At 37.0% G+C, this 15,283-nt stretch overlaps 1 protein-coding gene across 2 annotated transcripts in view; it reads left to right on the top strand.

Moving 5' to 3' along the window:
• The first annotated feature begins 1,330 nt into the window (after positions 1–1,330).
• Positions 1,331–15,283, top strand: part of cacna2d2a (calcium channel, voltage-dependent, alpha 2/delta subunit 2a) — a 256,533-nt gene continuing 242,580 nt past the window's right edge. For both annotated transcript variants that reach the window (XM_055213696.2, XM_055213695.2), the window contains exon 1: positions 1,331–1,696. In XM_055213696.2, coding sequence (XP_055069671.2) covers positions 1,581–1,696 — 116 coding nt within the window. In that variant the 5' untranslated portion in view covers positions 1,331–1,580. The remainder of the gene's footprint in view (positions 1,697–15,283) is intronic.

Here is a 15,283-nt window from a genome sequence, read left to right as displayed (position 1 = left end):
TGTGCGAATCTTTCAAACATGGTAAGGAGTGTCTCATTTCCAGCTGACGTCAGAGGCATTCAGGCCAATCACAACATACAGATTAGCTGGCCAATCAGAGACGCAGCGCTTTTCAAATCAATGAGTTTTGTACATGAATCAGTGCATTTCAGAAAGAGAGTGAAATCTGGAGCTACAAAAATGTACGGTATGTGGAAAATAATGTGTTTTTGAACCATAAAACACGCAAACGCATTGTAATACCAAATATACAAAATAACGTTGTTTTTAGCAATGAAATAGGTGCTCTTTAAAACCTCTAAAAACTCTAAAAACAGTATTCTACCATTAGCCAACACTTTTTAGATGCATCACAGTGATTGAATAAGTTTGATGTATAGTGCACTTGATAACTACTGTACTGATGTGGCCCTACACATCGTTTTGCTGTATTGGCAGTGTACTGTCCATAAAACATACTTTCAGGTATACTGTATTGTTGTTATATCATGGTACTAAAGGTTTACCAACATATTATATATCATGTTTTTACATGGTATGCCAATAGATATGTAACTTTATGCCGTAACTTGTTGCCTAATAGTAATGCACTTTCATTATTTTAACTAAAAGGCACTATGTTGAACTACTGTAATATACATTCAAAAAAACAGAAAGCCTGTCAGATTCTACAGGCATATTATTATTTTCATTTTCATCAATGTCTTTATGTTGTGTTGTTTTTTTACGTTTACGTTTGGATAGACTACTGTAGTATTTATATTACTGTCAATTGTTCAATAAAAAAATGTATAGGCTTGGATAACGAGGCGCGCCCCCGTCCGTCATCCTGTGATAGCGCACGGACTTTGTAGCAAAGGGAGTAACTATTTTCTAAATCTTTGTTTACATTGCATTTTGATTTTTGTTTATATGTTTTAATATATATTTTGCACTGTCCCCCCTTTTAAATAAAATGTGCACCTTTGTCATGCCTAAAAAGCACCCTTAAATTAAAGCTAAGGACAGGGAGAAATTGAGGGTTTGACATTTTTTTCTACCTTGACGTAGCTACAGGTACAGGTTCTTAGACATTTATACAGTATATATATATATATATATATATATATATATATATATATATATATATATATATATATATATATATATATAGCGAGAGAGAGGTTTATATTTTAAATGTATTTTAACGTATATGTGTGAAAATATATATAGCCTACGTAATGTTTCTGTTCTTTGGCAATGTAAAGACAATAAAGGAATTTAAATCATTAATATTGAGAGACAGAGGGAGGCGGGGAGAGAGAGAGAGAGAGAGAGAGAGAAAGAGAGAGAGAGAGCGCAAATAAGGCTCAGCGGCGGCACGAGCGTAGCGCCAGTGGCGACAGTAGCGTGAACGCATCTGCTCGTCTCCGCACCGCCTCATTTCGGGCCAGTCAATACCTCACAGCCGTTACCAAGACATTAACAGGGCTTTTTGGATCTTAACGCGCATCCGCTCGCGTCGACAGCTCGGCGTCATCCTCATCCGAGTGTCCACCGGCTCCGTTTATACAGGCAGTTTGTTGCATTTTTAATGGAAAATGGCGATGTTTCCTCAGTCCTCCGGTTTGTTGTGCCTCCTCTCAATCCAGACTGTGCTGTTCCTCAGCGTCTCATCACCGGCAGCGGCGACGCTCCGCTTTCCTCAGCACTACACGTAAGTAACGTTTCCTCAGGATAGAAATCGAAGCGCGAAAACGGTTGCCAGAGAACGGCTTTGTTACAAACGCATCTCCGTTTATCTTGGTCGTCATGTCTGTCAGCGTTCATATTTGTTAGGGTTACGCGCATTTGTTTCTCATTCAGAAGGTTAGTCGTTCAATTATTGATTAACGGAGGCGTGACCCACGAACGGCGATACTTAGAGCTTTACGCGGACACATTTGTAGTTTCTTCCTGTATTTTGATGTCATATTACCGAGGACACGTTAAGACGAGAGAGTATTGCACGCGTTTGAACACTTTTACTTTTTGATACCATTTTCCTAAACGCATAGAGCGCGTTAAACGCAATGTATTGATGCGCGTTTGTAAGGCACAGAGTTCCCACGCTCATAGAAATCCAAGATTTTTTTTTAAATTCTATTTTAGTCTTCAGACGTCACTTAGATGAATATTGTGAATAGTTATACTATAGTCGATATTATTTTATGCTCAACTATAAACATATTAATGAATTTGGTAGAGGATTTCATCCAGTTTAACTTGCAATGCATTCAACCAGATTGTTTTATCAGATTCAGTGTGTTTGTTCACTGGGATTGAACCCATGACCTTTGCGTTGTTAACACAATGCTCTATCAGTTGGGCTACATGGACACTTAATTTACAGACTTGACATAGCTTTATGTAAATCTCAGAAAACTATTCTGTGAAAATTCCAAGTTAGGACCAATTTAGGAACACTGAAAAGAAAAATGCATAGATTTGGCTAGATTTATTTTAGAGTCAACAAGTGTCCTATTCTGCCTAAACTCACCGTACTTACAGGTGTGCAAACCTGTAGATAAAAGGGTTTGTTGGTTGGAGTCAGTGGTGAAGCTGCATATATAAACAGGTTGCAAGCTTAAAGGGATAGTTCACCCAAAAAGGAAAACGTTGTCATCTTTTTTCACCCTCATGTTGTTACTAACCTCTATAAAAAAATTCTAATGAATACGATGGAAGATATTTTGAGGAATGTTTGTAACCAAACCATGGGCCCCATTCACTTCCATAGTAGGAAAAATAATAATATGGAAGTGAATGGGGCTCATGAACGGTTTGGAAATACGTAAGGTCACACTGGTATGTCATATGGCTAGTGCAAGATGAGAAGTTGTGGTTTAAAAGTACGTATTTTTTATGTTTTGGGGAGAAAATGACAATCATTTTGATAAGACGCCTCGGGTTGGGATTGTTAGAGCCCTTTAAAGCTGCATTGAAACTGTAAACTGTTGGGGTCCACTAAAGTCTATTAAATTGAGAAAAATTTTGGAATGTTTTCCTCAAAAAACGGAATTTCTTTTCGACCGAACAAAGAAAGAAAGACGTAAACTAATAATTAGCATTTTTTATGAAAGTGGAATACTCCTTTAATATTGATTATTGGTACTGTAATGAAGGTCAAAGGTTATAATGAAGGCTTTTCACATATAGGCATCAACTTTGTTTTAGATGTTATTCCAAATATTTTTGAGAAATACAAATGGACATAAATGAGATAATTGTTGATGCACACTAAAGTACCGGTCAGATGATTTAATTTTGGAAGAGTTGTTTGAAAATGCTTTAGTTCATGTTAAAATCTCGTGCTTGTAGAGTTGGCAATGTTTTAGACATCATTAAGATCAGACTTTGAGGAGACACATGAGATTAGTGGGGTCTTTTCTCAGAGAAAAGCAGATTCAGGAGATGTTTGACTCTATATGTTTAATCCTATTAAAGTCTATAGGGGGTGTTTTCTGGACAGGGTTTAGATTAATCCAGGACTAGGCCTTAGTTATAATAGGTTTTACCAACATACCTTATAATAAACAATACTGATGTGCATCTTGAAACAAAACAATGCCACTGATATATATTAAGACGTTTTTAAATTAAGGCAGCTCAAACATGCATTTTAGTCTTGGACTAAACCCTGTTTGGGAAACCGCCCCTATAAGTAACAATCATAAAAGATCTCATTTTTGGATCCCAGCGCACACTGCTACACCAGACCCGTTCTGAATCGAAGGGCTTGAGTCTGTGCCAGCTGTGCGGTCGTATGGGGCAGAGGCTGGATTTGTCCTCTCCATGCCCACTCGCATCAGTCCTCAGTGGATTAACTCGTATTTTATGGTGTATACAATCATAAATGTTACATAAACAGCATGAAAATTCTGTTATATAAGATGCAGTGTTGTGTGGTGATAATGTTGACAATTGCAAATGAAAATATTATGTTGATTTCTTTCATTATTTATTGCTAAATATGTATGTAATATTTCCTATTTACAGTACAGTTGTGTTAGACAGCTCTCTATACAGTCACATAAATATAAGGTTGTATTACCCTGCATGCGCTCAACACAACAGTAACTAACCTGCAGACCTTTAATTGCTTCAAAGTAAAGGATATCATGAATTTGAAAGGATTGTTTTGCTTTACAAACAGCGCAGCATATGTAATCTGTCAACCTTGATAAGCAACATCTATCAGAGCCTGTCACAGGTACAAAGGTGTTGCAGAAGAAAAAATATAACTCATGCCTGGATAGTCACGCTGTATTTTAAGTCCTTTATGGTTAATACCCATCAATCTTCTTAGTATGATGATATAAGAGCAGCATCGTATGTGTGTTTTTTGCCTGCGGTACTGTGGCCTGTAGTTAAGAGATTTGTAATGCCGATTTTACACCGCTTTGAGCCTTACGGACTAACCCTTTTTACCAAACCCAGTCAGTTTAGCAAGCATGACCGTAATGTGGAAAGAGGTATCAAAGGCAAGAAAATCAATTGCTATCCAAAATCAAATCAAAGCAATAATCGGCCTGCCTAATTTTAGCAAAATCCATTAGCATTTAGCATCTAAATCTGATCTTTGCATGCGATTATAAAAAAGGGACGATGTCTGTCAATGTCAGTCCTTAAAGGAGACCGTTTCAAATCTCTCTGCCACGGTTCAGAGTAAAAAAAAAATGGAGACTGCTCTGTTGTTTCGGTAAATGTCAGAGTCTTGAGATGTAAACAGCTGCCTCTGAGATGAATGCTTACTTATTGATGGTATACAGGTCAACACTAAAATTTTCAATGGTTTTACTGTGCCACGTCATGGATTAACGTATGAGGTGGTACATGCACTTTTGCCGTGCCCATTACGGCAGTCACGCGGTGCGCCAGTTAATGGCTAAATGAATCAGCATTTAAATAATTAATTTAGAGACGAAAGTAACCTCAGCCTAGTTACACAAGTCCCCTGTCTTCTATTCATTTCTCCTCGTCTGTCTCTCGGTTGTGATAGAAGGTCATTCGGATTTTTAATTTTTTTTTTTTTTTGTTAACCTTGGATCATTCTTAAACCCTGGTGGTTGGGTTTTACATTGTTTACATTCTTTATAACGGTTTGGCCCGAGGGTGGAAATGTGCTATTAGTAATTCATCTTTGCTACTTCTGCTTTGAGATTTCACGTACATTCGTAAACCTGTGTTAATGTTATTTGCATATTTATGAGGTTAATGACATTGATTGGACAAATATAGCAGATGATGAGCATGTGACCTGTTTTAATAACTGGTCGTCTATTAGAGGAAATCAAATCATTACAGGCAGCAAATACCTGGCCTTGATTTTTTATATATACATATATTATATTTAATAAGCTTACAGTAAGCTCTTTGGCATAATTACAACGGTACAACACATTTTGATTAGGTTTTTAATAAGTTATGATACAGATTTAACTCTAGGAAATGTATAACTACAAATGAATATAAAACAGTACAGTACATAACAAAATATACTAAACTTAAACTTAATAACAATATACTTTATGAGTAAAAATGCCACAAGGCTCCTTATGTTGGTTAAGCCAAGATATATGAATGTAAAATAAAGTTTATAGTTAGTTATATTAGAATTTAATAAGTTATACATTTGGCACTAAAATATTTTAAAGAGCACCTATTTCATTGCTAAAAAAACATGTATTTTGTGTATTTGGTATTATACAGTGTGTTTACATGGTTTATGGTTAAAAAACACATTATTTCCCACACACCGTACATTTTTGTAGCTCCAGATTTCACTCTCTTCCTAAAACGCACGGATTTGGAAAGGGGTGTGTCCCTGATTGGCCAGCTAATTTGTACGTTGTGATTGGACTGAATACCTCTGACGTCAGCAGGAAATGTGACGCTCCTTTCCATGTTTGAAAGATTTGGTTGCTAACAGGAGTTAACTTACAGGCTGTGAGTCCAAGCGGAGGAATTATGATAATGTCGGTCTTGTCTGCATCACCAATCCCAGGAAGTAAACTGTTGCCTACAATTCGTGTGTTTGTTGTAGTCCAAGAAAAGAGATTTACTTTGGAGATGATAACTCACGTCATCGTTTACTTTGGGGTTTGTACCTTTTGCATATTGTTAACATGTGCTAATACACACTTACACACCAAAGAAAATGTAAAAACGTGAATCGGACAATAGGTGTTCTTAAAATATAATGATTATATAAATCAAAGGGCTGCACAGTCGCTCAATAGGTAGCACTGTTGCCTCACTTTTTTTTGGAGTTTACATGTTCCCCCTGTGTCAGTAGTTGTGTTTACATTAAAGATTTGCGTAAAACTTGAACTTTAAAATGACAGCGCTTCCATTAATTGATCTTATGCGACTAAAACATAATTTGATGTCTCACGAAAAGTCATTCCAAAAACCATGACGACAGGTGTTTTTCATGGCATGAAAATACCGCAAGAACAACTCGAAAGCATACAGAGCAGTTGTTTCCCGAATCACTCTCGCTGTGTTTTGATGTCATGTGCTTGATGGTTCTCGTAAACCCACATGAAGTCGACCACACCTCTTCTGTCTTGTCCTCCAATCAAACATACCGTGCCATACTTAAAAAACAATCATGTGACTTTTATGCATGTCAGATGACCTGTAAATGCAAAAAAAAAAAAACAGTTTGCAGTTTTGCGATATATTCTTATTTTCGATTTGCCTAAAAAACAACTTCATCCGAGTGTAAAAACTTTTTTTTGCCATATATGGGAGTTTATGTCAAATTGGTGTGTTTCCATTGGGCGCATTATCACTTCGCTATTTCAATTTGCGCAAACGCAGCTAGTCTGAGTTTACTCTGGGTACTCTAGAGACATACAGGTTAGGTGAATTGGAGATGCTAAATTGTGCTTCCCCAACTTGTCAACTTGTGTGTACAGTAGATTATCGGTTCTTACCATGAATATAGCCATAGATGCTGCAACAGTGTTAAGAAATATATAAGCAAACATATATAAATCAAAATCTTTTATTATATATTATTAAATATTCCAAATAGTTTCTTTTTTGCCATTTAAGTCTCTTTATGTCTCTTTATGTTTTGATGTGAGCTATCTGAGAGGCTGAAGTTGCACTGGGAATCGTCTGAGGGATTTTCACACAGATGCTGTTTTTGAAATCAAAAGTATCAAAAATGAGTGTAAAGAACCTCGGGGATTAAATGGCATTCATACAAATAGAAAATCCATAATGAGTTGTAAAATAATATACAGTTTGTAGAGCTTGTGTGGATTGGGTTTATTGAATCAGAATGAAGACAACAAATACAAGAGACTAAAGTTTTTTTTGGTGGGGTAGTTGGATGTAAAACGGAACAAATAAAAAACGGACATGAGAAGGATTATAACGCTGTATGACACAAAAGCATCCTGGTTACATTAGGTCTTTAAAGTTCACATATTATAAAAACCTGTTAGCCAGCCAGACTAGCTACGTTTACATGGACACATTTTGCCTCCATCGGATTAAAATCCTTCCGATTAATAAATCCTATCATAGCGTTTACATGAACACTTAATAATGTGATCGGATTGATGTGCGTGTTTATATGACACAAGATTTACATCATTTGACATGCGCACATTGCACAAATATAGTTTCACGCTGTTTCAAGATTTGCTTTGTGCCTCACTGATTATAAAGCAGCAGCAAAAACACCCATTCACGTGTGCCCAAAAAGCGTATTTTACTTCACACGTGCTGCAGGGACCGTTCGCGAGTCCAAATACACGCGTTTGTAGATCAGAGAATAAATCATGGACTGACTGGACAACGCTGTCTAGTATCACTTTATGGGGAATTGGACGGATAATAGGAACAAGATTAACAAGACAATCACTTCTTGTGACTTCCTTCAGCAAAACAAACACGAGTTATTTGCGTCACATGTCATTACGGGAATTCTACGTCATTGCACGTGTGCATATGCTCCACACTCCCGTCCTGTAGGTGGCGGAAATGCACCTTTCAGTGCGTTTGCCAACCGCCATTAAAAAAAAGAAAAGATGGCACATGCGCAGAGCCTCCCAGTTTCAGTTATCCATCCGATCAAGTGTATACATGTCATTTTGAGCGGATTACAAACGGTATAAACCACCCCTAACAAGCGGATTAGATTTTTAATCAGATTGGCACTTTTTAGTCCGATTGAGGTGTTTACATGGAGCATTTTTATTCAGATTGATCATTTAAACGGATTACAAATGTCCATGTAAACGCAGCTACTGATTAATGTTTCATAAATCTGTCCTCCTGTTGCTAAACAGCATTGTTTTAGAGAAAATTAGATTTTTTTCTTTGTGGGTTAGCAAACTTTCTTTATGAGTTTAACCCTCTGGGGTCCGACCATTTTGGGACACTGTCAGAGGTTCTGACATGCTCTTACATTTGGTCTTTTTTCAGTTGCTTTAAAACATAATAATGGCAAGTGTCTCATACCACTGTGTTCAGCACAAACTGGGCTAAAATATTATATGAGCTACATGTATGTACATGTTTGTATTTTTGAGAGAAAAAGGTTTATGCGTGGTTTTTTAAAAAGCTAAAATTTTAAGTCACTGATATAAGTCCACAAAACCCATACTAAACATGTTTTAACAAGACTTTCCTAAACAGAATCTAGTAGTCTAGAGTTTTTTCTTTAAAATGATGTGAAAATCATCCTGCCTACTCATTCCCATAAACCAGTATATTGATTTAGAAATTGTGAGACACTTTTTGTTTAGAGGGGCCGTATGCGAGAAGGATTGATTGACAGCTAGCAAACAAAGGCTCGCATAATGAGCTGCATAATGAGGGAGGAGGGAACTACAGTAAAGAATGTGAGGACAAATGAACATGTTTGTTTGAGGTTTATTAAGAAGTTAACAATATAATCAAAATAGAAATGAAGGTCAGTAGGACCCTATTCAAAAACTTAACTTGTATAAGAAACTGATAAACAACAGAGCTGTAAACTTCATGTGGCTCATTTTACCATACAACTTTATGTCCAAAGAGTGTGAATATGTTTTTCCACTTCATAGTTTACTGATGAGAGGGATGCAGACCTGTAAGAGAGTTATGAACAGCTGTTAGCATAAATTGTCCACAGAAATACCCTTACATACATAACTGATGGGTAAATGATAGCACTTGTAACGGTGGTCGCCTAAACTCAATATACTGTATAAAAAAAACTTGGCCTACGCGGGTTTCGAACCTGGGTCTACCACATGGCGGCCTAACGCACTACCGCTGCGCCACCATTTGGTCATGTGATTTGTGTCTTTCACACACCTAGGTAGACTGGCCAAGGTAAATTTATAATTAAAAAAAAAAGGCGAGTCTCCGTGTAAACAACGCGGAGCTCATAATAAAACGGTGTCGCGTGTAAAACGCAATGTATGGAATGCGTTGCATGTAAACAATATCATATTACAGCAGACCCCCCCAGTGCAGCATTACTCAAAGTTGCCATGAAGGATACGAAAGTGTCTACTGTACAGCATGTAACAATGAAATCCGCCATTACGTGATCACGCGTACTTGTTTGTAAATAAGCATGTAAACATGGAATCTTACAGCACACACTTAAAAGACACAGCAGTGCAGCATTACTCAAAGTTGCCATGAAGGATACGAAAGTGAATAACTGTGTCTAACACTGTACAGCAAACAATGAAATCCGCCATTACGTGATCACGCGTAAGTTACTCGTTTGTAAACAATGCGAACGTTTTTCAATCCGAAGCGTGCAGTCTGTTGAGGTTGCTTATGTAGGCTGAACTGCACAAGCCATAACATATTACATGATAGCAAATATAAATGAAGACAAATGACTTACAGTTTCTTCAGGAATATATCCGCCTCCATTGCGCCTTCCATTGTTCCTCTTCTTAGGTAACGTTAAAGATAAACGCTTCTCTTCCTCAATGTCCAGACATAAATGAAGATATTCCTCACGTGTGTGTATAAAGTTTATAATCCAAACATGCGCTAAAGTCTTTAAATCTTATCAAACATTACGCTTTGCTGGTTTGAACAGCTCGTCTCTTCATTACCATGTCAACAGCGTGTGGGCGTGACCGCATTAGAGATAATGAGCTCAGCCAGGAAAAACGGTACTCTCTTTACTTCAATGAAGATTATATAAACAGGAAATATTTGTTTTTGATAATAATTAGCTTGTTTAAAAGTAGACATTTCAGGCTTTCTTTGGATATGTGTATTATGTTTGTGTGACGAGTATTCGCGGAGTTTCAACTAATTTTTGTAACGTGATTTGAGAGACAGCTGGCGGAGACAGAAATGTCTGAATGAGCACCCTGTTTATTTTCTTTATTTGACAAAAACACAAAGATCTGTTGTTATTGTGAATGTACACTAATTTAAGAGGACCCTTCAGAGTTTCAAATGATGTCCAACACGTAAGTGTTTGATTATTAATGATGGAATATTTTAAGTTGATTCTGCTATGATAAGGAGAAAACACGTCAAAACGCGTCCCCGCGTTTTTGGACCCCTGGGGGTTAAAAGGGATTAAAGACACAATTAATATGCATAGCCCACATTTCCATATTCAAACAATTTAAATGTAAATAATATACCATGGCCCAGCACATTCATATGTTAGTATGTTAGTCAAACACAGATGCACACTTAGTAAATGTGTCTCGAATTGTATCAATCGTGTTGCAAAACTTTATTTCTGTCTCTTAATTACCAAATTACCTTTTCTTTGTTGTCATACTTTCATCAGCTGCATTTATTGCGGCCTTGGTCTAAATCTTTCATACGTAGCTGTATAATGTAAACACCCTAGCTGACAAGCTGCCCATGTGTGCCCATGTCTGTCACTATCAGTCTGTAGATTACAGTCTATTTGGCTTTGCCTTCTGTATTTCCATTAGGACTCTGTGAGGTCATAGTGCTTATAATGAAAGGGTTTGAGATAGCTTTGTTTCTTAGGCCCGATAATAAATGTGTTATTAACCATCCAGCCAAATTTGAATGATTAAAAAATCATCAAGTAAATAAAATAAGTTTTCAAAATCTTAGAAAAACAGGCAGGATTCTCTGCTCTCAAATGCTGGGGGCGCTGAAACCACGTGATTGGGTAAGGGGCGGGGCCATGCTCGATACGGACTACCGGCACATCCGGGAACTTGACTGTAAATTTCGTCACCGCCCTTTTTGGGGGAAAACAAACTAGACTTCTCGTAGACTTTCATACAAAATAGCGGAACAAAGCAACGTTCGTACACAGCCGGCAGGCGTAAATAACTTATGAAATCACTCAGATTAAACTAGTCGAGTAATTATCTGTCCACCCTGCCTGCCATTGAGCGCGAAAGATACATTAACACATTTAATTTGGTCAATATAAAAACATGTCCCTTTCATTCTCACAGCGTCAAATTTGTGTAAATATGAGGTTTTGTGGTCAATTGAATGATGTTTTTTGCTTTGCGTTTGCTAAGGCATAATTGTTTATACTCTGCAAGCTGAGACGAAGCTAACTCATGATTTTTGACTAAAGGACAAAAATTGGCAAAGACAGAAATAAAATACGCACACAAAAAGTCACTTGAGTTTTGACTTAAACATATAGGGGTGGTTTCCCGGACAGAGATTAGCTTAAACCAGGACTAGGCCTTAGTTTAATTATGCAATAAAACAAGTTTTAACAAACATGCCTTAATAAAAAAAAAACAGGGTTCCCATGGGTCCTTGAAATCCTTGAAAGTTTGTGAATCTGGTGGAAATAATTCAAGGCCCTGGGAAGTTTTTGAAAATATACATACAAAGATACAGGTCATTGAAAGTGCTTGAATCTATTTTATGCAAGAAGTTTTCTGGGGAAAAAAACATTATTTCCTGTGTAGTGTAGGATAATATCATAGAAATTCTATACTTTAAGCACACGTGCTAAACTGTTCGCTTTAAATGCTTATATCTTCTGTATGCGAATGTTGATTCATACCAAAATTTTTTTTACATAGTTGTGTTTGACACATGAAAACGTATCGGGTTACGTATGTAACTGTTGTTACGATACGCTTCGTCTCCCTTGCCATACTTTCTGCGTCCCTGTAACGTCGTCTTTGGCAATATTTCAGATAGCGATATACTTCCTGGCTCCCTCGTCACCCTGTCTTTGTAGTTAAGCCTCACCATTGGTTGAATTTGATATACTCATTCAGACGCACCTGGAGGCGTCCCCAAAGTGTGATGCAGCGCGAGTTTCCTCAAAAGGGAACTGTAACAATGTATCTTAAAAGATAACACGATGTAACCTTGCTCTCACTTGAAATGTGTCCCCACATTTAGTCCTTGATTTTGAGGGTATTGGACCTGGAAAGTCCCTGAAAGGTCCTTGAATTTGAAGTTAACTAAGGTGTGGGAACCCTGTAAAACATGATTTGTGTGCATTTTGAGGCAAAACAAAGGGCACTGATGTATTTTAAGCTATGAAGAGTTTCGTTGCAAAACGAGATAACCACCGTTTTTTAATTGTTCAGAAATCTCGTTTTTGGTTGTGCATTCCAATTAATTTCAATTCAACTGCAGTTGGTTTGTTTTGATTTAAACCTTCATAACTTAAAAGATACAGCTAAGTAGCACCATAAAACAAAATAATAACACGATAATAATAAACATGTTTTGACAAAAATGTAAAAAAATGGATTTATCTCGTTTTGCAACGAAACTCTTCATATGTCAATGCAAGTTGTTTTCAGTTTGGACATTTATTGTAGTCTAGGACTATAGTCTAATCACTGTCTGGAAAACCGCCCCATAAACATTTTATAAACCTGTTCTTTGTGTACTGTTGGTTAATTCTGTCTATTTATTATTAACACATAGGTTGGAACTGTTTCAATAAGTTCCTTGTGTGCTGTATTACGGTGCATTAGATGTTATTTGTGGATGTATGTATGGAGTTGTGCTTTAGCGTAATGTGTTTCCATCTTAGCCGTCTTGACTCAATCTTTTACTAATCTTTCTATCCTTGTCATTCAGATGAAACTGACATTTCACATTGACATTTCTATTCCTGTGCTCTCATCCAATGACAAATGACTGTGTCTCTTCGCTGATAGAGAAGACAGACAGGAGAGGGTTATGTTGTTACCCACGGCGTTAGTTTTGGGAATTGCGGAGTAAAAAAGCTGTAATAAAGAGAGTAAATCTCTGTGATAGTATTTGACAGTTTGTGTTCGCGTCTTACGACTTTGTCTGAATGTGCCATTACTGTGGTCTTAGTAGAAATTTCTTTTTAACCAGCTCGGCGTACTTTCAGATGCAAGTGCTAAAAGGCCATAAAGCTTTTAGTGTGAATATGTGTGTATTCAGTCTGTCTGTTAATTGGCTACTTCCAAAAAGAAGTAAAATATGGTTATTTGTCCTGTAATTTGTCCACTACATCCAGTCATATGTTAAAAAGTTAAAAGATAATAAGCTATGCAATTCTTGAAAAAGCAATTACTGTCACGGGTCATAGGCATAACGCAGGAGTTAGATATGGGATTGACTTCAATCAATACACGTATACACAGATATAAATCTCTTCTGCCCTGTTGATGATTTGAGAGTCACACCTGTTGTGAATCTCCGTGTAAATGTAGCCACTGTGTATGTTTGTGTGTAAGTAGTGTCTTGTATTGAAGAAGTCATCACCTTACAGCTCCTGCTAAATCTTGTTGCGTTAGAGCTTTTGGAGCCATATATGTCTGATCTCCAGACGTTTGATGGCTTTATTCGGGGGCTTGGCTCACTTAGCAAGTGTTGTTGCTGCTTATGGAGGCACTTCTGTCAGAACGAAGCTTTCTTTATCATTCGGCCTCTTAAACATCCACTCGTACCTGCCAACAGCCCGGCATCCCACTGCTAGAGCCAGACGGAGAGGATGTGCAGAGTTTGGAAAGAGCGAGAATCCGTCAAGTCAACGTGAAAGCAAAATTGACTCTGTTTACTTTGCGGAAGAAATGTGTTTGTCATTGTGCACAGTTCATCAGTGCACACAGAGATAAAAGCTCATATTTCGCTCATAAGCACAACATACAAGATGAGGGATGTGTACAAATTTATTAAAAGCATACAGAGAAATGAACATATGAAGAGAAGTATTTCGATTTTAGAGGGAATAGACACTTTTATTTAAAAAAATATTATTTGCTAATAAAATTGCTGGGTTCAGTCATTCTTATCTGGTAGATAAGAATGCTCAGTCAGAATAGCACACAGGGTTTCTTTGGGGCTTTTCTGAAGCTGTGTAACACAGATAAGGGTTATTTCTGCCCCCAGGCTGTGGTTGCAAATCTCTGACCATTAGGCTATAGCAGATAAAACTGTTATAGGGATCGTGTGACACTACCGAAATTCCCCTGTAACGTTCCCCATACGTTTCCTAAGCTCTGTGAGTTTCAACCTGGAGACTTTTGATATCTTCTAGTAGATATTGATTTGGTTACCTGAATTATTTAAGGGCATGAAGTGATGTGCCAGGGCTGTGCCAGACTATAATGTGTTGATATATTCCTTGTCAGACATATTGAAGTGCTCGTCTGCTCGTTGGTTAAACAATGTTGTTCTTATAGGTTATTCCAAGTTTATTATTAGGGATGCACCGAAATGAAAATTCTTCCGAAACCGAAAACCGAAAAAAGCAAACCAAGGCCGAAAAACCAAAACCGAAACACTGAAAGAAATTATTATGCCAATTATTAGTACAATTGCATTTATGGCTATCACTGTGTACTAACTAGGGGTGTGTGACGGATCAAAAAACTCATAGTTCGGATCACATAACAGTTTTTGAGGCACAGATCAGATTATTTTTCCGATCAGCAAAAAGCGGGTGGGAAAAATCTAATAAACAATAAAGAAATTGCAAACATTTATAAAAAGATCAAAGTTGTACATTAATAAGGTCTAAAATTAGCATTAGGTACAGAAATCAAATTAAATGAATCATAACACAATAAATTAAATATATTATTATTTTTTGAGCTATTTGTCTCTTTGTCATGGGTTGTTTGATTATCATTAATGACACAATCTGACTGTAATCTATACATACACTTAAGACATAAACAAATGTTTTTATTAGAAAAAGAATACTGTGGAGATCATTTTGTTTATATGTGCCCTGTCAATAACAGAGAGATTTTATGTTTGCTTGTTTTTTTTTAAACGCGTCTCTCATATGTGCACTATTAAGGGCACTTAAAGGCGC

Source organism: Misgurnus anguillicaudatus, chromosome 8, assembly GCF_027580225.2.
Source record: "Misgurnus anguillicaudatus chromosome 8, ASM2758022v2, whole genome shotgun sequence".
NCBI lineage: Eukaryota > Metazoa > Chordata > Actinopteri > Cypriniformes > Cobitidae > Misgurnus > Misgurnus anguillicaudatus.
This window is presented reverse-complemented; position numbering and strand designations above follow the sequence as displayed.